Source organism: Haliaeetus albicilla, chromosome 10 (genome assembly GCF_947461875.1).
Source record: "Haliaeetus albicilla chromosome 10, bHalAlb1.1, whole genome shotgun sequence".
Taxonomy (NCBI): Eukaryota; Metazoa; Chordata; class Aves; order Accipitriformes; family Accipitridae; genus Haliaeetus; species Haliaeetus albicilla.
This window is the reverse complement of record NC_091492.1, coordinates 12,154,479-12,178,548: the sequence shown is the minus strand read 5'-3', so window position 1 is coordinate 12,178,548 and position 24,070 is coordinate 12,154,479. Positions and strand designations below refer to the sequence as shown.

The following is a 24,070-nucleotide window of genomic DNA, read 5'->3' as shown; positions in this document are numbered from 1 at the left end:
AATTTGTTCCTGTTTTTAAAAAAGCCCACTAAATGTAATGCTAGTGAGGATACGATCAGAAAAAAAGATTTGGACCCATGTAATAAGTTGGATTAAGTGCACACAAAAGAGTAGTGCCTGTGAGATCCAAATACCACAACTGCCACTGAATCAGGATCTGTCGTGACTGCAGTTCTGCCTCCTGTAACAGGTACGTCCCTTCTGCCGGGTGCCAAGAGTTCTGCATCTCTCCACTCAGAGGCTAAAAACGTCTGATCAAACCGCATGTCAGACTTTGTGCTTAGCTAATGCCTTGTTGTGGACATCAAAGAGAAGTGGTGTAAACTTTTTTTTTTCCCCATGGGGGAGGCAAAGATGGTGAAGGACAGTCTTTAAGGCATTATAACCTTATGGCCTGATTTCTCTGACTGCCGAAGCATAAATGAATGAATTATTTAATGTTTTTCTCAAGAAAAAGTTGTGGTTTTTTTTCAAATATGGCAGCTGACATCATTTAATAATGTGGTGTATTCCAGCCGCAGACTTTTTAGTAAGTTATATTTGGTCAAGGTTAAGCTCTTGGGTTTCCTCTGACTTGCTTCTAGCATATGTCAAAATACAAAATAATCAGAAAATCAAGATCGTTTGAAGTGGAAAGCTGTTGTGTAGAAACTGAGCACACAAATCTTAATGGTACAGACTTCTCTAACACAATTACTTCAGGCCACCACCTGAAGCACTTAATAGAGCTAGCCCTTTACACAAATTTTTCTGAAAACCAGGTTCTAAAAATGAGAGAGAAAAATGTAAAACATAAATGTTGTAACCTGACAGCATTTTAATCTCCACATTTCTGGCAAAAGGAGTATACTAGAAAATATATAATCAGTACTTCTTACAGAGCCCTTTGTGATCAATAACACTGAGAATGTTAAAAAAAAAAAAAAAAAGTGGTAGAAAGTGTCCCAGACATAGTACCATCTAATTTTGTTTCACCCTATGATTGGCTGTATAGACAGAAGATGGAAAAAAAAAAACCAACCACCTTATTGAGAAGGCCTTAAGATTATCCTTATATATACTGCTTGGAATGAACTTTTGATAGTGGAAGAGATCATTAACCATTAAGGATGGAATTAAAGCAAACAAAGGCAGGTGAAAGTAGTACAGTTGCTAAGAGTAGCCCAAGACTGCTCAAGAATGTGAGAAGCCACATTAATGGGTTGGACCTTTCCATTTCTGCCAAGTCTCTAAAAAGCTATTGAGAAGCGACCTCTTGCTTTTGAAACACCAAAACTGTAGATGACTTTGTTCTCACAAAGTATAGTTTTCCTTGAGCCAGCAGTAAGAGTGTCTAATATTACCAGTTACTCAGTATATGCTTCAAAATGCTTTACAAAGGCAATTATCCTCAACTTACGTTTTGGGGGATGTGAGGCACAAAGAGTAACACTACACGATTGAACTCCCCTGACAAGCCATCCTGAGTTTCACCCATTGGTTGAGATGGGCCCTTTGTATTGTGATCTTGGAACACTTTCAGCATCTTGTTTTATTTTTAAATTAACTTTTATATCTTGATAGGGACAAGCTCCTGTTCTCTGTTGCTACTTCTCTCCAACTGGAGTCTGCATGCAGTGTGCACAGCACTCTTTATGTTCTAATACTAATATACAAGAGCTTAATCTGGTTTACCCTTATTGTAGTGCAGAACATTACCCAGGCTTTGTTTCACTTGCTAATTTCTAAAACCAACACCGTTTTTAAAAAGATTGTTTCATTGTTAATGCTTCTATGAGCTTGAGGCAGAGAAAATTTGAAGACGAAACTAAAGATCACTGAATTCTGAACTGTAGTTTAATGCTGTCAGCATGCCTGACAAATTAGATGCTCATTTTCAGTCCATATGTTCAGTTCAATGGCAACTGCATCGATTTCAGAAAAATTAGTTCAAAGATACTAGTTTTAAAAGTATCCACATGATTAAAATTACTTCAGTAGCAAGGAAACAGATGCCTTTAGAGATGGTGGTGTATCTGAACTCTTCTTAGAGGATTAATTTTTAAAGGAACCCAGACATGCAGAATTGGAAAGCACTTGCTGACTTTGCTCTGGAATGAGCAGTCAAAGCATATTGTTGTCAAGGAAGCACGTCACAGATGCCCCTGGCTTTGCACACAGTATACTGCAGTCATAGGTAAGTCTCTTCAGCATGGCAGAATGTACAGCTTTTATAGTTTAGCTGGTTTTCAGGTGAGCATAGAACAAGTAGCAGTTAGAACCCAGCTGTAGTTAGACAAGGGGGTTTTGCCTCTGTGAGGTTTTTGTTTGTTTGTTTTAAAATTCTGACCCAATCAAAATCTAAAAAACCACATTCAGCAAAATAGGTTGGGGAGGGGGTGTCCTTATTCTTGCTAGTCATGACCACCTAGTTGTCTTAGGAACTCGGAGTTAGCTGCTGATGGCCTGTACTTTTTTCTCGACACCAAAATTTCCTTGCTCCTACTTCACTGGGCAATGGCCCTCACTACCCTTCTCTCACATTTTTCTGGATCTCACCAGAAATTCTGTCAAGCTCTGCAAAGCATTACTATCCTTGACTGTGACTACTGTGACGTTACCCTATACAGATCACAGCCTATTGGGTAACCCCTGCTATTCCATTGTGCCCATAGCAGCTGGTTTACCTCTTCAAACGCGAGTCTCTTATCACTGAGCATTTAAATGTATTCAGTAGTAAATGTGTCCTGTTTCCAGCTGCCTTTAGGCAAAAAGCATTAAGTTTGTTTCTCATAAATGTAGGCTGTTGTCACTTAAATGAGTAAAAATAAAAATTCCATTCAACCTCTACCTAACCTAGCCAAAATGTAAGATTTTATATCTTAAGAGTAAGCAAAATGCCAATGCTGTACTGATGGTTGAGGATGAAAAAGTAAACGGAGGCAGATTCTGAAAGCAGATTCTTCTTTACAAAAGACAGAGCTTTCTGCCCTCGCTGGACTAAATTCATTCAGCCTTAATCTCTGAGAATCTTCTTTGTGCTTCTGGCTCAAGAATTAATTTTCATCTATCCTGTAACAGTTTATTTAAATAAACCTTATCACAAAGATCAACATTTTTATCATGGTTACAATTTTATATGTAGCCCTACAGATAAGACAGCTTCTCTCCCTTGCCTGTGCACGGCTGTGAAGCTTTTCTACTGTCGACCCTCTTCTGAGGACAGTCTGAAGCAGTTTAATTACTAAGACTTTCAAACCTGCATTTAACATCCAAAGTACGGCAGCTGTAACTATCTTGAAGTACTGCTCCTCTGCAGGTGACTTACGAAATACACTGTGACCTAGAAAACTGATAAAGGTAAGTGTCCTTTGAAATAAGACTTGAGGCATTTATGAACCTGCTTCTGTACCCTAGAACCACATTAACAACTTTATATCTGAAACATGCAATGTATTTCATTTAAGGAAAGGTATGTGATAACGATGACTCATAAGATTACTCTGTAAACAATAAAAATGTCGTGATTATCAGCTACCTGAAGAACAGAAAATGATACTACTTTCTTGTTAGTTGCTTTAGGCAAAAGCTTGCTGTGAATTTCCAATATCCTTTAGCAAAGGCTGTAATTATTAAGAAGGCTCTACAGAGCAGCTTCTAGGAAGGTAAACTTTGCATTATCTTTAGAAGCTTTAAAAGCTTTTATCAAAAGAACATACCTATATGTGTTTCTTTTCAAAAACCAAGCAGAAAAATTTTGTTCCCTTGGACGCAATGAGTAGGTAGTGCAACCCTACTCAGTGATGATTTTTGTCATCAGGTGAAAGACGATGCAGGAGGGGGAGAAGATTTCAAAGGAAAGTCACCTTTATTATGTTTTATGAAGCCCATGTTAGTTTGGATGTCGATTTGTCAAAAACAACGATGAGAGAAGAAATAAAAATGAGGAAGCATATGAGTATCACTGCTGTGCAAATGTCTAAACAAACATTACTTTTGAACATGCTGTGATCTGCAGTAGCTCTACCTCTGGGTACGTTGGTACTATGTAATGTGCCATGATAAGAGGGCCCTGACCTGCTATCAGTCAGGTTTGCTACAGTCCTGTTCAGATTACTGCGGTGGGGCTGTTTATCTCTGGTGTAATGTCTCGCTGCAAGAACGGTGCTGTTTCCAGACCTGAAGTGGTATCTTCCCTTGTTTTACAAGAAATATGGTAAACTTTTATGATAAAGAGTTTCATGGCAATAGCCAAGTCAGACTTGCTATAACTTCTTGACTCTGCTATTATAAAACTAAATGCAAGAGCAAAAGCAGTTATAGGAAAAAAGTTTTCTGTCTTCACGTACTTACAGTGCTTTTGACTAGACTGACTCCGGTCAGTGATTTTAAAATAGCTTAATTTGTTTTATAGTCTTCCTAAAGAGAAATTTTAACTTTAATAAAACGCAAAATTAGCTATCCAAATAGTCAGCATACCTTCAGCTAAATTTTAATTTAAACTGGCTTTCCTGCTTAAAAGTGTGGTATGCTACTTTGATTTTTCATTACTTAAACACTGAAATTAGAGCATCTAATATACAATATATTTACTGAATGCACTTACCTTAATGTTTATACAGGTATTTTGAATTGAAACATTATCAGCTAGACAGTTCTCTGGACTATAAATTTTACTGTGTAAACAGAGCTAGTGGAAATAAATGTAAATGTTTGGTACTGTCCTGGCATAGTGACTTCGGTTGCCAAGCTACAGATAACTATCAACATCTAAACTACAAATAATTTTCCCTTCCTTCTTCTGTGACTGTGTGGAGGGAAGGGAGAGAGAAAATAATAAGTCTTATAGATCCAGAAATACACAAAGCTGACCAAAATACATGTTTCATTTCTGGTAGATAGGCATAACAGAGTACATATGTATTTGGATTACCTTGGGAAACTACTTTATATTACCGCAATACTTGAGATGAATAAAGGAACAGGAGAAAACTAGTTTATATAAACAGTATCAGCCATGGTGTTAGTTGGTTTTATTGATTTTGTTTTATAAGAATAAAAATATATTCTTTCTTATATAGGCATAGAATTCAGCTGACTTCTTAGTGACATTTCATTTTTTTTATCTAGACTTTTTAATATAGTTATCAAAGGAAAATAGTGGATGATGAGATGAAACAAAATACAACTTTGAAAGATAAACATAAAAATTATCTTTTACTTTCAGAGTTGTATTCATTATATTATACTCCAATAAACACTTTAAGGCTTAACTACCACCAGAAAAAGGCAGTCACCAATTACACTGTTCATTAATATAGGAGGCTATAGAAATGCAAGACACCTCTTTGAGGTTCATCTTGTACTTGTTTCCATAAACCATTTTTCTTCATCATCATATTGCTAAATGGACTACTATGTTGCGGTTCTAGGTGCAGATCTTGCTTCTTAAAAGTTAGTTGCAAGTATTAATTTTATGTGCTTACTGAAGAAAAAATGAGTCAGTGCAGACTGAAGAGGAAAAAGTGATTTAGTATACTGTATGGAAAGTGTAAGTAATTATTTGACACAGCTGTGCTACATCATCTCATTTACCTACTTTGGGGCTAGAAAGGTAAATTTTGAATGATCCATATTATAGGACTTTGAACTATGCTCTATCCGACATTGACAAAGCCCTTTATTTAACTAGCTGTTCTCTACTGTAAAAAATTGTAACATGAGCCCAGAGGTATGAAAGACACTTAATTAGCTAAAAATCTTAAATAACTATTTCCAGAGAAATATGGAATAGTTGACTGCTTGCTTACCTCTCTTCAGCTGTAGAAAGTTTTTCCTGTATGCCTATAACATGAATGTGCTATGAAGCTCTCTACTACCAGAGGGGAAAAATACCTTTAAAGGACTCTATTAAAAGGATATTTCAACACTGACAGTCATAATCTTGTATAAATCTGCTGACTTATCCTTTTTCTTCTTATTATTCTGCATGTAGCCAATCTAAGTCACTTATTAACAGAACAGTAACGTAGATTCAAAAGGAAACCAATCATATGCATACTCATGAAATTCCTTTAGTTTGCTGCTATTCTGAAAACTGTTGAGGGGTGTGGAGGGGAAAGTGTTTAGCCTCTAGTAGAAGATGCTGTTAATTATTTAACATATATCTTGATGATTTATAGACACCACCCCCCAAAATCATCAAAGACTAGGGTCAGGTTGATATTCTTAAGAAGAAGTCTTAACAGTAGTAGTAGTCATCCAGAATAAATTCCCCCTTCAGAAGGTCTGTCTTGGAGCTGGGAATTGAGAGGCATTTCAGCATTTTCAGTATAGCTAAAAGATAAGTGAGAAAAGATACCTGGAATATACCGCGTGAGGCTCTGATGAAAAGCAAGAGCTTGCAGCTGTGTGCAGTTGCCTCCCCCCACCCTTTTACCTGTCAGATCTAATTGGATTGCTTCTGCCTGTGACTGACTTACCTTTTCTGCTGGAGCACTTCATCAAGGGTTTCCTGTCTGTCTTGCAGCAGGTGCTGGAGGTGCTTCATTTCTTGCTGGTACTGAGCAGTCTTCCCAGCAAATTCTTTCTCCTGCTCAGTCATCTTGAGACTGATATCTCCAAGCTTCCCAGCTGCTTTTTTTTTATATAGCTGTAAGGGTTAAAGATAATAGGACAAATGTGATTACAGGAGAAATAAGAACAACTCACTACCAACAAAAGAAATAGCTAGAGATACTAATTTGCAGTTTAATCTTTACATCAGTGCTGCCTTGCTTAAATATGTCAGGTAGGTTGCATTATGGTTTTGGGGTTTTTTTTTTTTACACCTACTTGTTAATTTGAGGGTATTACACTTAGACTTTGTTCTGCATATAAAATTAGCATGTACAGTCAATACCATACCGTATTTTTGTCTTATGAGTGAAAAGAATTAGCTGCAAAAAAAGGGTTTGTTTTCCAAGATGCAAAGCTACACTTTACAGCACATGTTGCTTACCACTTGTCCAAAAGTCATATTTATCAATGCATACCATGAATAACTATTTGTGTTCTGTTAGTTGTTTAATCTTAATACTAAGAGGAAGAGTGGCTTCATGTTTTAAAATCTTTTGCTTCTTCACATAATAGTTCCTTCTGTTCAGTGAAGCGCAAGTGATTTTTTTGCTTATTGGCAATAACCAAATCTATTGGTCTAATCTCAAAAACAAGAAATCTTTTTTGTACAAAGTGATTTTGCTTTCTGAAATAACATCACCATTAAATTACGTAACACACGAGGAACTGAAAAATATGGCTTGTGTACTGTTACACATTTCTACATGCTGCTGCTCTTGACAAAAACAACAGGTATTATCCAATATTAGTTTTTTTTCTTGTGATTACAACCAGAATGCTTAAACTGTTACTGTATCTGCAGAACATGATGTTTGATACAGGCTATAGAAGAGAGTTTTGGGGTGGAAGCACCTCCTTTAATAAAACTGCAAACTGTTTAGTGAAGCTTTGAAAATACTGCTATTTATGTCTTGCTAATATAAAGTTTTATCTAAGGTGTTAATCCCTATGGTTTTATCTTCATCTGAATCAGAGGAGAAAGTTTGAGTATACCTTTTGGAGGAAGAAAAAAAAAAAAGGCATTTTTGGGTATGTGATGCAAGCTGTATAATCCTTTCCACAAACTGTTTCCTTTTTAGTTCTTGTAAAATGTGTTATTTTAGAGTTTTGTTTTCTGGAGGTAATAGGATAGTGATAAATAATAATATTTACCTAGAATGTTAGTCATTCAATATGTAAGGCTGCCTTCCATAGTTTTTTTTTTTTTTCCCCTAGCTTTTTCCTGTCAGTTCTAAGAAAATAATTAGAAGCCTGCAAGTTAACCAGTCACATATTACTGAACTTCTTAGATTCCCAGAGAAGTCTCCAAAATGCAGGGTTAGATGCTTGCACTTGTAATGCTATGGAAGGATAAAAGTAAACATGTTCCTTCTGAGCAGAGAGTTGCTTAGAGCTAGCTGAGAGGAAGTGCAGAGCACAGGAAAACAGCTGAACTTTTACTTCTGCCAGTAAATGCCTTCTCCAGCTCTGGATCCAGAGCCCCAAATACTCTCCTCAGGGCAGGTGCCTGTAATTATTTCAGAGAACTAAAGAGAACTTCCTCTCCCTTTTAACACATAAAAGGCTGATAAAGAAAGAAGCCAATAGAGTTGGTGAAATCCATTTTTTATCTAGTGGTCATTGATCATCCAGCTAGTGGGAGGTCTGCGTTTTAAGCTGCATTCTGCCTGAGATGGTGCAAGCCTGTGGGCTCCTATGCATCCCATAGCTGCCTCTGTTGGCTTGGCATGCCTGCTCTTCATTTGCCAACTGAAGCTGCGTCACATGTGGAGAAGGGTTGCAAAATCAATGGGGCACAAAGGGCAAAAGTGCACCATTTTCTGACCTAATGATCAGGGCATGAAATTAGATATGAGGGATACATAGTTCTGATCTTGCTTCTGTGACTGATTATAACTAAGTATTTAAAATGGGTAAGCTATCTCAGCCAAACTTCAGCAGGATGGGTGAAGAGTGCCTGGAGTGCTCCATACTTGCATGTGGGAGCCTGGGCAGGCCAGGGTGGTTCTGAGCATGCTGACACACACAGCTACTGGCACTTAGAGCCTTCACAGCAGGCAGTACTACCTTTGAGTTGTTCAAGAAAACCTCTATTTATTTTCTGTAAGTGAAGCAGGTAGCAGTAAACAGACTGGTGGAGATAACAATTTTGAGGAAGAAGGTGATAACATGTAGCTGGAAGTCCCCTAGAGCTAAAAAGGGTAGTCTGCCCAAGGTCATGGCATCAGGTATAGAGTAAGCACTCTAGATTAGGAATGATCACGGATGCAGTAGCTGGTACTGAAGAGGACATAATTTACACTCTTCTAAAGCAGTTTCAGGAGGGTATACTCCTGGGCACCAGAATTCTTTTACACCTTGTGTACTGCATTACAAATGAAACTGGAGAATTCTAGATAGAGCACCAACAAAACTATTTCTACAAACATAGGCTGCTGGCTATGATACATCTAATGATCTGGTCCCAAGATCCTTGTTGAGGCAACGAAGCTATTTTCTGTCAATCATGTATTGTTTTTCTCCTATCCTTTACCAGTAAAAATTAGTATTGTCCCTTCCAAAAGAGATCGAAGTACCATCTGAAGAAAATTGTTTCACAAAGTGTTATAATTCTGATCCTGACAGAATAGCCCTGTAATGGGAACCCTGACAGAATTTTCACTGGGTGTTACGGAACATTGCCAATTGTCTCCCATGGCAACTAAAAATTTCTAAAATATATTAAGATCATGGACAATTATCTTCAGGGCTGTGTAAAAAGCCATGGGGGGGGAAGTCCCTTTTTAGTAATGGACAAAGACCATGTTTGTACCTATAACTTTCCTAGTAAAATTGGATTGTGACAGATGAAAAGTGACAGCCTATATATTCAGAAGTTTTAGTGAAAGAATGTCTTTTGTCAGACAGTATTGTGGTGTTAATAGCAAAAACATTTCCTCACAAACACTAAATTTCTGGTCTGTTAAGGGTTTGTTTCTGTTTCTTAAGACCTCTATTCAGTCTCTGTGAAAAGGATGTGGGTAAAATGTAGAAACTTTTAAATTAAAAAGCCAACAAAAATCAAGAAAATGTTCAGCTGTAGTATTATGTGCCACATTAAATAAGCTTCCTTATTTGCAGATTGATATTGGCACATAGATGAAGGGTAAACAGTTGGGAAAATCAATTAAAAAGGGAAAAGCTGTTTATGCTCGAAAAACTTTAAAACTATGTGTCCAAAGGTATGAGAGAGTTGTGCATGTACATGACCTACTTTGACAAAAAAATAATCTAGTATTAGATAAACAGAACTGACTTTGTATTTGAGACATAAGATAAAATTGACACAAGGAAAGGAAATTGAAATTTCTATTACTTGTCTTACTTTATTCATGAGCACCATGAACATAAAACACTTTGCAAACTAATCCAATATTGTGAAATAAATTTAAAGCTGGAATTATCTTAAAATTTCTTAGCACACTAAAGAAATCACCTTAATACAGTATATTTCCTTATTCTTATCTTATTCTATTCTTCAACCTATTTTTATCTTATTCTGTTTCTTTAGCCTATTTATCTTTAACCTATTTCTATCTTAATTCTCTTCTCCTACCCTAAAGAGGGGTATGATGAAGTATCCCACTCCCATATAGAACTGAACTTGCATAAATACAGGAGAAGCCTCAAGTTTACTCACTTAATCTTTTTCCTGTTTTTTTAACTTGTAGGTTGAACTTGTCAAATTTTAAAGATCTCTATAACCAAGAAGGCCAGAAACTTCTTTTTAAGAAATTGAGATTTTTCCTGGTAATAGCAAGATTTTGAGAGCTGAGGAAAGACTTGGCAATGCTGAATTTCCCATTTTCTGAGCACCACAGCAATGACTTAGTTTTATTAATTTCATGAAACAGAGCACTGTTACAATAGTAGGACAGATGAATAACTCAAATACTGGGCTTGTAGCATCAAGGCAACAGTTAGGAAATACTTGCTCTTGTTACGCTTAACCTGAAGCTTTAAAAGGTACTTAAATGTGCTAATGCTAAATGTTTACTCTTAATTCCACTGCTTTATAACATGTGACCATTCTCCTGGCAGAGATTTTCTAGCCTCTTCCTCCTCAAGCTCTAATAACAAAGTAACTTGCTAAACTTTGTGATATATGCAGTTTCTTCTAACTCAAGGAGGTACAAGTACATCTCAGATGTGGTAGGTTGATACTTAAAAAAAAAAAAAAATCCATTAAAAATATATAAATTTAGTGATCAGCTGTCATGTGCAATCTCTTATTTTAGAGATTACACATTGATAGCAGCAATCAAATCAAATTTCTGTAGTTGTTATTGTACAACTGAAGGGTTGTTAAAAACAAACAACCCCCCACAAAAAACCCAAACCAATTCCATTCCTGTTAGGAATTGTAATTATGTGAAATCCTGCTGTAGAAAATGTGACTCTTTAGTTTGTTGTTGTGACAAATTTGAGGCTTTATTCTAACTCATCAGTTTGGTTTCTAGTTACTAATTCGGAATTTTCTACATACAATGTTAAGGTGATTCTAGTTCCTCTGCAAACTATCTATTTTGGCTACCAAGTGTAGTTTAGAGGGGTTTAGTGTGGTCACTTGTTCTTATTCAGAAATTGTCAATCTAAATTTATTATTTGGCTTTGAAACCCCAAAAAATATAGTCTATCAGGAACCTAGCACTACTTTTATAAAAGAAGAATCTTTGAGTTCATAAAACTGCTGTCTGTGCTTAAAAATTTTTCCTTTAGGATCTTTACCTGTAAGCAGTTGTTCTTTTTAAGAGGTTTAAGGAACCAACATACAAAACTTAAAACAATTAATCATCCTTGAAGAATAGCATACAAGAAAAACACATTACATTTATATAAGCTTTTTTTTTAAGGGCTCATGTCTTTGCTCAACTCTGGAAATAGGTAAGGGTATTGTTGAAAGTCTTAGAGGTGTTAATTTTTTTACAACTTTAGATGTTCGTTAACTTCTGGGGTTTGTCTCTATTACATGACTCTCTACTGCAGTTATATGCCAGGATTATGGAAAACCAGACGTCCGTTCTGACTGTGATGCAGAGGGTAAGAGCAAACTATGCTCTTTCTGTTCTGATTCTTTGGAAAACACACTGAAATAATGCACTCGTCCATTTCCCATTGACTGCTTAAGTATAATCAACTGAGACAAAAGCAGCTTGCCAGAGATGAAAGCATGTTTCTGTGGAGACCAAAGGTGACTTCTAGCTGCTGGTCATCCTCACAGACATCACTCAAGAGTTGGGCACAGTGATTTAGATGAAGCAAGGAAAAAATTCATCTGCTGTGATAGAGACAGTGTCTGCTGCTAACTAAAGCATATTAGAAAATACCTCTAAAATGCATACACTGAAATCGGTTAGCAAGCAGTAGCTTTTAGTAGAGAAGTTTATGATACTACTCCATATGCCCAAAACAAGCCACACGGAGTCAGTCACACAGGGTAGGCACTGTGCTATCATTCTGTCTAGTCTCCTAAGGAGACCTTGTTTCCTGGGTTTGTTACAGAGATCTTGGGAATAGATGATTTTGTAGCAGTGATGGAAAGATAAGTTGTACTTGGCAGGTGGTTCAGAATGCCTGAGATATATGGCCAAAGTTACTGGGGATATTCATCTCTTCTCTGATTTGTAGCAGTACTTTTGCATGAGTGGCAGAGTATGCAAATAATCCACCTGTAAGTAAGTTCACAATTATGACCAAGTAGAGAAGTATGAGGAAACTGAAACAGTTTCAGACAAAAGCCAGAGTAAATTGGGGCATGTGTCTCTTTCCTGTGCATATAGACCACCTCAGGTATGTGAAAAGAAAACTTGGGGGAAAGAATACTTGATTCTAATGCTGTTTCCTTATCAGTAAGATGAATGCATTTCCATTCAATGTTGGTTATAATTCCTGTTTTCTATGCAAACACTGTTAACTCTGGTGAATAAGCTACCTCGTATACAAAATAGTGACATATACTTACAAGACACATTTAGGGATTCTTTGTATAGTTCACCTAACATCACAAAGTCTGAAAGGTCTTGAATGTGTCCTGGAATGAAGGAAATATAGGTGTTGCAGTATTATATGCTGTACTTGCGTTTCCCAGTTGGACAAAAATACGGATGCATATTCAATCAGATGTTATCCTGCCTGATAATTAAAAAAATCTGGAAAAAAGTAGTTCTGTGGGGTTTTGTGTTTGGTTGGTTTTGCTCAAAGTTTGCATGTAAGCAGAAGGACACAGCCACCTGTATTGATGGTAACAGTGGTTGAGATGAATAGGTGCAAGGGGGACTTACTTTAACCCCTGTTCCTCTGGCAAGTTTGTATATGATAGGAATTAGAACAGAAGTGTTAATCTGCTATTCTTGTGTTCTGATTCAGAGATCTCCCTTTTTTTGATTACAATCTCTATAAAAGAGACATAAAATTTAAAAGGTTTAAATAAAATTATCTGCTATTATATGATGGTCATGATGTAAAGAATAAATTTGTGCATCTTCTCAAGAGACAGAACCCTCCTCTCTGCCTATCTCAAGTTCTGCCCTATGTTAATGAGCGACATCCTGGACCTCCTGAAGTTAGTGGCATTGCTTCATTAGGTCTATTGTTGTATCCAAGACTGAGACCATGGCTAGAAAATGATTATGGAAAAATTCCAGGAAGGCGATCCTTTTTGAGGTAGGCACTGAATGATTGCTTAGAATAAGCCTCAATCCGAACAGTATCAAATGGCTAGATGGATGTATTATGATGACAAAATGAATATGGCATTAACAACAAAGTATATCTCCCAAAGGTTCAGTGCAAAAAAAGCCAACAAAACAACCCACTAAAAAAGTAATTACTATGCTAACCTTTCATTCTGAAATCACTGAGGAGAAAGGGAATAAGATATATTTTAACCGGGGGGGGGGGGCAGGCAGTACATAAAAGCTGCTCTATACATAGTAATTTCCTTGTTCTGTCTTGATATTTAATTCAGTTGGAAGGGACCTATAACAATGATGCAAAAAGCAGATCTAAGTGTATCATTTCACCTCGGTCATAAAAAGTTTCATGTGTCAAGGACTCTTAGAATTATTGCTGACAGCGTATCAACTCCTAAATGCAATATTGATTATATGGGTTTTATAGGTAGTTTCCTTGGCTGTATCTTCTCCAGGGACAGGAGGCAAATTAGTAAATACCATCTTCCTGTCCTGTCAGAAGGACCATGATTGGGTAAAAAAAACCAAAACCAAACCAATTCTAATGCTTTCTACTCGAGTCTTATCAAAAAGTACGCAGAGCAGATGTTAAATAATTAAGTTGCCTTTCACAACTGATGTCTGTTGTCCTGGTTTCAGCTGGGATGTAGTTAACTGTCTTCCTGGTAGCTGGTACAGTGCTATGTTTTGAGTTCAGTATGTGAAGAATGTTGATAACACTGATGTTTTCAGTTGTTGCTCAGTAGTGTTTAGACTAGAGTCAAGGATTTTTCAGCTTCTCATGCCCAGCCAGGGCACCTGACCCAAACTGGCCAACAGTGTATTCCATACCATGTGACGTCCCATCTAGTTTAGGAACTGGGAAGTGGGGGGGGGCAGGGTTTCGCCGCTCGGGGACTGGCTGGGTGTTGGTCGGCGGGTGGTGAGCAATTGCCCTGCGCATCATTTGTACATTTCAATCCTTTTATTACTACTGTTGTCATTTTGTTAGTGTTATCATTATCATTATTAGTTTCTTCTTTTCTGTTCTATTAAATCGTTCTTATCTCAACCCAGGAGTTTTACTTCTTTTCCCGATTTTCTCCCCCATCCCACTGGATGGGGGGGAGTGAGTGAGCGGCTGCGTGGTGCTTAGTTGCTGGCTGGGGTTAAACCACGATATCTGTATATATAAAAAGAGGCAAAATGCTGCTTTTTATAAATATATAGGAAGATTTACAGAGCCAACCAAAAGAAACTATGTACTAAAACTGAAAACATTTTAGTGGGCCAGGCATATGCTTAGAATAATAAAAGCTAGACAGCTAAGCGTCTCTTGGATGTTCTGAGGGGTTCAACGTCTCAGTGAAAAGTGAGAAAGATGCAAATGCACTTTACATTTCTCCCTTGAGTTTTATTCGCTTTCACTTGATGTGAAAATACAGGGCAATGTGCATGTGGTTAATGTCCATCTTTAGGACTGTCAGAACCACAGAAGCAGCTTCTTCTGTGGCTGCATTACAAAAATGGCAATGCTCCTTGAATTTTCAAGGGCCCCACAATGGAAAAAATTAAATTCTAACAAAGGAGAATATTCTCTGGACAGAAAAGCCATGTGTACAGTAGGACTTAAATAAATCCATGGTCTCCTGATGTTAAACCCAAAGCACTTTTCCTTAAGAAGTTCAGATTCATGTTGATAGGAACATGGTAAAGAAGAACCCTTCTTTCATTCAAACATGCTGGTGTGTGCAACTGGTTTACAGAAACACAGAGAGTAAGCTATGCCATGGTTACAGGCATTTCTGAAATACACAGTTCCTTACTGTTGAGGAAGTGTTAAGAACAAACCTTTAACGCCTTCTCTTCACCAATAACAATTTTGTACTCTAAATGCAATATGTAGTGTGATAGTAGGAAAAAAATTAAGGCCGGCCTGTTTGGTAAAGTTGCATTAAAATGAGGGGAGTTACAGTGGGAGATGCTAGATTTCTTCAATATAAAGGTTGTTCCTACCTCTTTCTACTAAAACCTTAATGACTGACAAAATTATTATCAAATAGGGATTCAGAATCCATGAAATAACTTGTTATAATCTGATTTCTTCTTTTTGACAGTGTGCCTAATTTAAAGATGAATTACACTTGCACTGAAGGAAAGGAAAAGGTGCCTGATGATGAACTGGAGTGCAAAATCTGTTATCGGAGATTTACTGTTCACAGTTGTAAGCCCAAAATCTTGGATTGTCTTCACAGGATTTGTGCTAGATGTTTGACTAAAATACTTCATATAGGAGTCGGATCTCCCTGTGTTAGCTGTCCCTTTTGCCACCATGAGACAGAGTTGCATGAAGATGAAGTTGAAGGATTACCTGATGATACAAACATTATGTCCAAGCTCATATTAAAACACAAAACAGCACGGAATTCTGACTGTAAAGAAGTAGTTTACCACCAGAAAACTTGGCTTCCTCACATTCTTCCCATGGATCAAACTGCTTAGTAATTACAATTATAGAAGTACAAAGAGACTCCCCAAGGACTCCCAGTCAAAGTACTGCCTCAGGTTATTATGCTGACCATGGCACTGAGTCAGTATCTTTAAGTTCTCAGAGCCAGCTAGACCAAGATCTCTTTTGAAAGTTATGCAAGTATGTACGCAGAATACTGGTATGGCTGCTCGGATTTCTTTACTTTGGTTCCCTCCCTCTTGGGATCTATTTACTAGTGATTCAGAAAGTGACCCTAGGTGTTGTGTGTCTGTGAGTTTTGTTCCCTCCAGTCTAACTGTATGCCAGTGCCTCTGCCATGGAATTTGTGACTGCTCTTCACAAAGCTGATATGCAGTGTTTTATCAATTGGTAAATTTTTAACTGAACCATAGAACAACTTAATTGCAAACTTTAACCTTTATGGACTGTTAAAAATGCATATAGTATGATATATATATGTATTTTTCTTAAAGCACAATAACTTGTGTGAATACAGGCAAAATGACAACATGGTATTGTTGTGGTTTTTCTTTTACTAAAAAGATGGTGGTTACTATCACCAGATCCTGAAGTTACGAAAGGGTTTTAGACCACCATCTCATTAACTGTGAATAGAACAGATACTTGAAGGTTATTTTATTGTTTAAAAAAAACAAAAACCACCCCACCCTGCTTTTAATCAAATGCATTGTCACTGTCTTTAAAAACAGATGGGAAATCAGAAATGCTCTATCACCTGTTCAAAAAAATAAAGAGTCCCTTTACAAGCTACTTCAGATTCGAGTCAAATCTTTTCTGATGCCAAAGGGAAATAAAGTTGCATTAAATATTCTGCTCTACAATCAGATTTTTCAGAAGAGTTTTAAGAATTATGACAAAGAAGCTTGTAGTTGTATCTTAAAGGGCCAACTAAACAGTCTTAAAGTAAACTTTAATATTTTTCATGATTCAATATGCCTGAAAAATTATGACATAAGCCAAACAATATAAAAATTGAAATTAACCTAATTTGTTTTCAGAATTAAAATACCAAAGTAAATTTTGTTTCCTTAACACAAAGTGTTAAGTGTTTGTGTTCCTGCACAAAAATTATTTATTTTTCTGAATAGTTGTATTCAACCTACTTGACACTGCTCTACTGTTATTATCTAAATTTCCTATGGTTGTGCTGATAACCTACAAAATTTTTTGCACCGTGAATGACTTTTTATAAAGTTTGTTTACAGTAATTCCTAAATCCCAAATGAAAAATGGGTATTTATAAAGAGAATCACTTTTAATATGCTACCAACTTAAGCATACACAGTTTAAAATATGTAATAAAGCTGTATATATAAATATCTACATGGTTTGGGGTTTTGATTTAGGAATAACCTATTATTTAGCTTTAAAGACTTTCACAGTGATTTTGTGTTTAATAACAGAGCTGCCAGATGTTGATTTATTTTGAGACTTCTCAATGAAAAACAAAAACCACAGGATTTTTGTTCATTTACTTTCTCCAAAATAATTCATTAAAAGGAAGAACTCTGGACTGGAAGACTAGATCCACTTTTATGTGCAAAGCACAAGTGACCTGACTTCAGAGGGTAGTGATCTAAAGCGAACGAATTGCCAGCTTTTTGAACGACCCCTGGCTCTAGGGTATATGCCATGTGTTTCCAGTGAAGAATGGCTGTCCCACCTAGCCTTCCTTCTTTCCTCCCCCCAAATAACATTTGCAGTGATGTGAAAGAAGCCACAGAGAATCTTTTGACACACACAGTGCATCTGACCTGTAACATAGTTTTGGATGAGCTTGTGCCTGCTGAGATATGAGGCAATAAATTCACCAGAAGGTGAATGTAATATACCCGGTTATGTCTAAAAAGTAGAAAATACAGACTCACATTGTAGGCACAAGTTACTCAAACCTGTAGGCTAGAAGCTTTTCTCTCATCATAACCCAAGGACTGTATGCTCTAATTCATATGATATAATTTGTATTTCTTATCTCATATCTTGCTGAAAAAGCTGAAGATGGCTAAAAGCCAATGCAAAACACCCTTTTCTAAGAAAAGAAATAGTGTAACACTCACATTACCAAGAGTTATATCACCCTTTCAGAAACATGAATGCATTTTAATTACTATTATCAGTGGAGACAGATTACAGCTAAATACCTCATAAGGGGTTTATCCTGTAACTCAACATAGAGGGCAGTTGCTCAATTTATGATTTTCTGAAGCAGCTGATAGTATTCCTGCAGCTGATATGATCAGACTAATGAGACCTCCAACCTATCTCACTCAACTAAGTAAGAAGTATGTAGTCTTAAAGTAAGCTGCTGTTCAAGTTTCATGGTTGTTAGTATTGTGCATGAACTGTGGAGGCAAACATCTATCTTGCAAGTGAAGAATCCTTTTGCCTTTTCGCAATCACCTGAATTTTTATCAGCAGCACCTGAAAAAGCAGTGTGTGCAATAGGGCCTGTCCTGTTTTGAGGGACTGCATTACATATTGGGATTAAAAAAGTCTTGTGACTAAAAAGAACCAAACTAAAAATTTGACAAATGGACTTACACTGACGAAAATATTTTTTTATATGTAAAACAAAAGAATCCCCATAACTTTCCATAGATCACTGAAGAGAACACTCTATTTAGAAAAGTAGATTGCCTGACTGGAGGTGTTTAAGAAACGGAGGTGTTTTCTGCAAAGAAATAAATGATACTAGTTTTTAGCAAAGTTCAATTAATAGGATAACCAAGAAGTATATATTTTAAGGTGTTTTGTGACTGTTTAAGCCCTCTGCTTTACTAACAAAAATTAAGAACAAAAAAAGTTTTGCAAGTAGGTTATTCTTACTTCTGCTAAATAGAAACAGCAATATTTAAGAACTTTACAGGCTGTTTTTTCTAATTTCCATTAACAGTTGATGGGTTAGGAAGGATTTTTAAATTTTATTTGGTTTTGCACTTAAAATTCATGGCATGTACTGCATGTAAATATTCTTAGTTTTATGCAAGTCTCTTCTCTATCCCTTACAGTAGTTACACACCTATTAAATTGTAGAAAATCTGTATTTAAGAAGAATACAAGCCACTGTCTTGGTAAGGAAGATGTTTTCTAAATTTAGATAGACATGAACGAGGGTGAAAAACGGCTAAAAACATTTATAGCTGTATTAGTATAATTAGAGAATTCTTTTATGGTAGTGTTTCATGCATTTAGGTATTTTTATGAAGGATTCCTTAAAAATTCTAGCTATTTCTCAGCTTTCTGCTCTCTCTTTACATCTACAATTTGGTTTACTTTCTTTGTCACTAATTTCTGGGCTGTGTTGATCTGTACAAGGAAAGTGCAGATGGAGCTGGTCTCCGCTAACATAGTGGTGCATGTTCGTGTCATCTGATGCAGGAATAGCAGCATAGGTCTTGACTGAAAAGCGCAATGTATGGAGACTCTCTGCTTTAGGGTAAACTGTGCAAACTTGACTTAGTACAAAACAGCTTTTGAAAGTAATATATGTTACTTTGTACATATAGAAACCAATATACCAGATATCCTTCTCCTTCCTTTTTTGAGTTTACAGTAAAAGCAATTTCGGTAGCACCAAAGATGTTAAAACATAAAAGTTTCAAATTTATTTCACACTATATGCTGTTATACCACAATTACATGCCATGCTTTGTATTTGTTTAGAGAGCTCTAAAGATAACCTATAATGTATTCTCTAATTAGGCCAGATTTTTTAACATCCTCTGGGCTTCTAAACCTGCCATATGAAAGTACTTGATGATAACTGTACACTTGAGAAAACTTTTTCATTCTTCCAAATCTAATTGTAAAGGACTTCAAGTTGAAGCACTAGTATAGCCTCAGAAAAGTAGAAGAGTAACTGGGTTACACTACAGAGCAAAACTGAAATACAAATAAAATATAATTTTTAATTATTTTTACAACTAGTCATAATTCTCCCGGTAATTATGTAATTATGTAAATGCGATGACCTGGCAGACATGCAATGTACAAATACAATGGAAAAAGATATTTGTGAAAACTATAATGATGATCTATTTTGCTTTTTAAAAAGTCTTTATAAAATAATCAGTCTTTCATAAAAACACTGACAAACTACTGACTTCTCATTAAAAAACCAAAACAAATAAATACATAATATTTAGCTGAAAAACACTGCTTACCTTAACTTTTTCTTCCAATCTTCCTAAGCGTAGACTGCCTTCTACTATTTTGTTGAGAACACCATGATTCTCATTTTCCAAACATTTGGCCTGCAAACATATAGTATAGGTAACTAAATGTAATCATAACTTTAGACAGGTCTGACAAAATACATACACTGAGGAAGACAAAGCTATTCTGTTCTGAGCTCCAATAGTCTGAAGAACCAAGATGGATAAAGAATCCTGAAAATTATTCTAATAATGGCTAATTAATAATTTGACAATTGGTGGCAACTACTATCTCACTAACAAAATAATACCTTGAAACAGTTTTATTCTGAAAGGATCATAGCTACCGATACTGTAAACCCAACCAGTTTTGGGTATTTTTCTACAGATGTATGTATATGTAGGGATCCCACTTGTATGCATGAGACTCATCCTTCTGGGTCAGATTTAGCAGTCTGCTCTCAAAAGAGCCCTTGAAATTGGCAGGGCTTCAGGCAAGGAGTCTGACATGTCTTATGAAAGGCTTCCCTCTTATGACTCTTTCCATCATTTCATAAGCACTACATTCTCTCTCAGATATAAAAAGTAAACCAAACAAAAACTGCATAAGCTGTGAACGATGAAATAATTTTAAAACTGTAAGAGGTTTCAACTGTTAAATCCACTGAAAGCATTCAAGAGAGAAATAACCAGGTTTTAGAATCAGCAATGTCTGACCACCTTGAACTACCCTCACTCCAGAAACACATCTTCTTTCACAGAAGTCAAAATTAACTAGCATCGCTGGAGTCTGTGAGCTTTGTGCTCAGTCAGTGACATCTTGATTTACTGTGTGGTATATGAATCATACAATACAATAAAAGAATCATTTTGACAGCTGCTAACTCAGGATTACAGTTCATCATCAGTGTTGCACTGTGAAAATAGTTTTAAATAAATTTGTTGCTGCTCTGTTTTACTGGATTTATCAGTAAGTTATCGCTGTTCCTGGAAATGGTAAATTTAAGACTATCCATTTATTTCTGTGGAGATGTGGTTACTATGGACTTTTTTTTTTAATCCTCATTAAGTAAAAATATAGGCTAATTTCTTAGAGTGCTGTACCCTTTCTGCTCTCCCTGTTCTTCTGCATTAAATCTACATTAAATTAATTTCAACGCTTTAATTCAATTAGTGAATTAAAAAAGAATAAGGCTAGGGTAATAGCAGTAGCTGAACCAAGTATCTAAACCTGACATTACTGAATTTTGAGGTGGGGGAATGATAATATGTTTTTAATTATACATCATGCTCAGTAGTGGCTCTTCATAATCATTAGGGTCAGACTCTAAGTAATTTTTTTTTGTTTTCTAGGCCTTACCATTAGACAACCTAATCAGATTACCTGACTACAAGACACCTGCAGTCTAACTTTCTGCCAAGGCAGGTTTTAAGTTCAGTGATTAAAAGTAGGAACAGGTTGTTCTAATTCAGCTCTACCAGGCAGCAAAGTAAACTGGTTATTTAAAGGTTTTACTGATACTAGACTACTTCAGTAGAAAAGTTTGTCTCAGAGTATCTCTGCTGTCAGCCCAGGCACAGTGAATTCATAAAAAAAAAAAAAGCAAAAGTTGTGCACTGTTTAGTATCGAAGCCGCAAAATGGAGAAATCATGAACAGCAAGTAAGTATGTACCATTATCATACACAAGAGAATGTGATCCAAAAGGAAGAGATAAATTCTGTTTTGCACGACAGGACTGGCTTCTAATTGCTGGATCAGTTTATACCTGTCTAAAGAAAGATAGGCCATAGTTGACTGCATTTTGGGCTACTTTCCACAGACCTGAGCCTTTTGCACATCCATGAAATTTGATTTTCTAGTGTATACTTTCACGTGCAGGCTTCAGAAGGGAAAAATATGATGTCAAATACTGCACACTTGCAAAGATAGGGTTTACACGACCTTGTGGTGATTAAAGTTATGCTAAGATATCTTTCCTTTTGAAACAGGCTTTTACTGCTAAAAGTATTCTGAACATCTACTAGGGTATTATTAGTCAAATGGCACACCTTGTACTTACAGGTAATTCTGGATTTCTGTGATATTTCTAATGTGGTATGCCAAGTATTTGAAAATAGATATACCAGAGACTGAGAGATAAGAACCAGTTCCCCTAATTCCTAGGAGACATTTATTGTGCCTAGTTTCACAATCCTAAAGTCCAGTTTGCAGTGGACAAGGATTTGAGCTGGGTCACCATAGTTCCTCTTCTAGAATTAAGAATTAACCACTATAGAATCTTTTTACCCAACACTGATGACAACCTTTGTCTACTACTTGATCAAGCAAAAGAAGCTTTAACAAAGTTTTGTGAAATGGTTTCCAGGACCAATTTGAAGACAAGAGTACCAATATGTAAAATTGAAATTGTGTCCGAGATCTTGTAAAAGAAACAAAGCATACCTATAAAAAGCCCAGTAACTTCCATGCCAGACACTTCCACTAAACCGGAGTTGTTCCGAAAAACCAGCCTGTCAAAATGACTGCTTACCAAAAAGGAGCAATAACATGCATGTGCATCCACAGCAGAAGCGCTGTACAGGTCACTTCAAGGATCATAGTTTACCTTTAGATTCAGAAATAAGTATTAAAAATTTATGATTGTGTACTATTTTTCAATAGGTGTAGCTTCAACAATTGAAGCCAATCTCTAAAATGAGGTTAAAAAATTCTTTCAAACTTGATACATACCATTGCAGCCCCTAATGCTGATGTGAGTTGAGGCTTAATTACGTTGTCTCCAGAAAGTAGGGTAGTTGCTTTTAACCACTCTTCTAGAAAATAATCTTTTACTGCTCCTATCCTATTTGCAAAAGTATATTTAAATAGCTAAATCCTCAAACTGAAATTGTACTTTCTTTTCTGATAATTCAAATTAACAGTAAGTTGTGCCAGTAGGATGGTAGGAAGACAATTAACTCTATCCCAGCTGAAACCAGGACAGATGGTAATTGTATGAAATACCAATTAAGTCATATTAATTATTTAAAGGTAATTACCAAAAAAATAAGATGATCCCGTTCCCGAGCTATCTTCTCCACCAAACCAATAAGGTTTGTTAGATAGTGATGGGCTGCAACTTCTTTTTCTACTGCTTCCTCCAACTGCAGTTTCAAAAGACCTATTTTCTTCTTCAATCGCCTATAAAATTAACAGAAAAAGGAAAATCTTCAGATTGGGAAATAATAATGGCATTAAAAGAACTTGCATTGCATGTGCAAATCAACTTGTACAAGTCTCAAATAATCAAATATACTGTTAAAGACACATTGGCTCAAAATATTTGCGATGCCGAAAGTATCATTTCCCACTTTTTGGAGCTGTTTTTCCTAGAATATATTGTGTGAATAACAAAAGTAACAATGATTCTAAAGAACAATTTGTGCAATGGCTACAAGCTCGTATTTCTGAAGAAGCAGAACAATAATTTTTTTTTTTTAAAGTATTGTGAGCCCAACTCTGAACCACTCAGGTGCATGAGAAGGTCTGCAAATAGTGTAAGACCCTATTTATCAGGTGAATAAACAAATGATTAATTGCTACAGCTAACTACTAGCATTAAAGATATATTCTTAATTTGCATGTAGACATAGAAAAGTGTGCATGAAAACATCTAAAGTCTAGCAAAGTTACTTGACAACCAGGCCTTTAGATGTGACAAAGATGTGTTTGGGAAACATGTTTTTTTCTGTAGTAAGTAGAAACTACATACTGTGGGATGTCAGACAATGTTTTTACAGATATTTCTGCTGTTGTTTTAGAAATACAAGTATTTTTATATAAGAAAATAAGAATGTGATATGACCTGTTTGTCTTTTGTGTCATTTCCATCTCAGTTTCCAGGATCTTGTTATCAGCCATGAAGTTATTTTTCTCTAAAAGCAGTTTCTTGTTTTGAGCTTGCAGTGATGCTATCTTTCCCATTAGACCTTCCACCTCACAGCGCTTTTTCTCCTGCTCCTGTTGTAAATGGCTGCAAAAACCAACACCATAGAACAGACATCATGTATGAACCTACTTCACTAAAAAGCTGAGCAGTAAGATACCTATGTTGA

General features: G+C 36.2%; 1 protein-coding gene and 1 pseudogene across 5 annotated transcripts in view; one reads left to right on the top strand and one right to left on the bottom strand.

Annotated features, from left to right (window-relative positions):
• Positions 1 to 24,070, bottom strand: part of CEP89 (centrosomal protein 89) — a 43,197-nt gene that overhangs the window by 801 nt on the left and 18,326 nt on the right. For all 5 annotated transcript variants that reach the window (XM_069793498.1, XM_069793500.1, XM_069793501.1 and 2 more), the window contains 4 exons: positions 23,821 to 23,988; positions 23,015 to 23,156; positions 19,983 to 20,072; positions 6,462 to 6,631 (listed from right to left, as the gene is read on the bottom strand). In XM_069793498.1, the coding sequence (XP_069649599.1) occupies positions 6,462 to 6,631; positions 19,983 to 20,072; positions 23,015 to 23,156; positions 23,821 to 23,988 (570 nt within the window). The remainder of the gene's footprint in view (positions 1 to 6,461; positions 6,632 to 19,982; positions 20,073 to 23,014; positions 23,157 to 23,820; positions 23,989 to 24,070) is intronic.
• Positions 9,736 to 16,146, top strand: LOC138687585 (E3 ubiquitin-protein ligase RNF182-like; annotated as a pseudogene).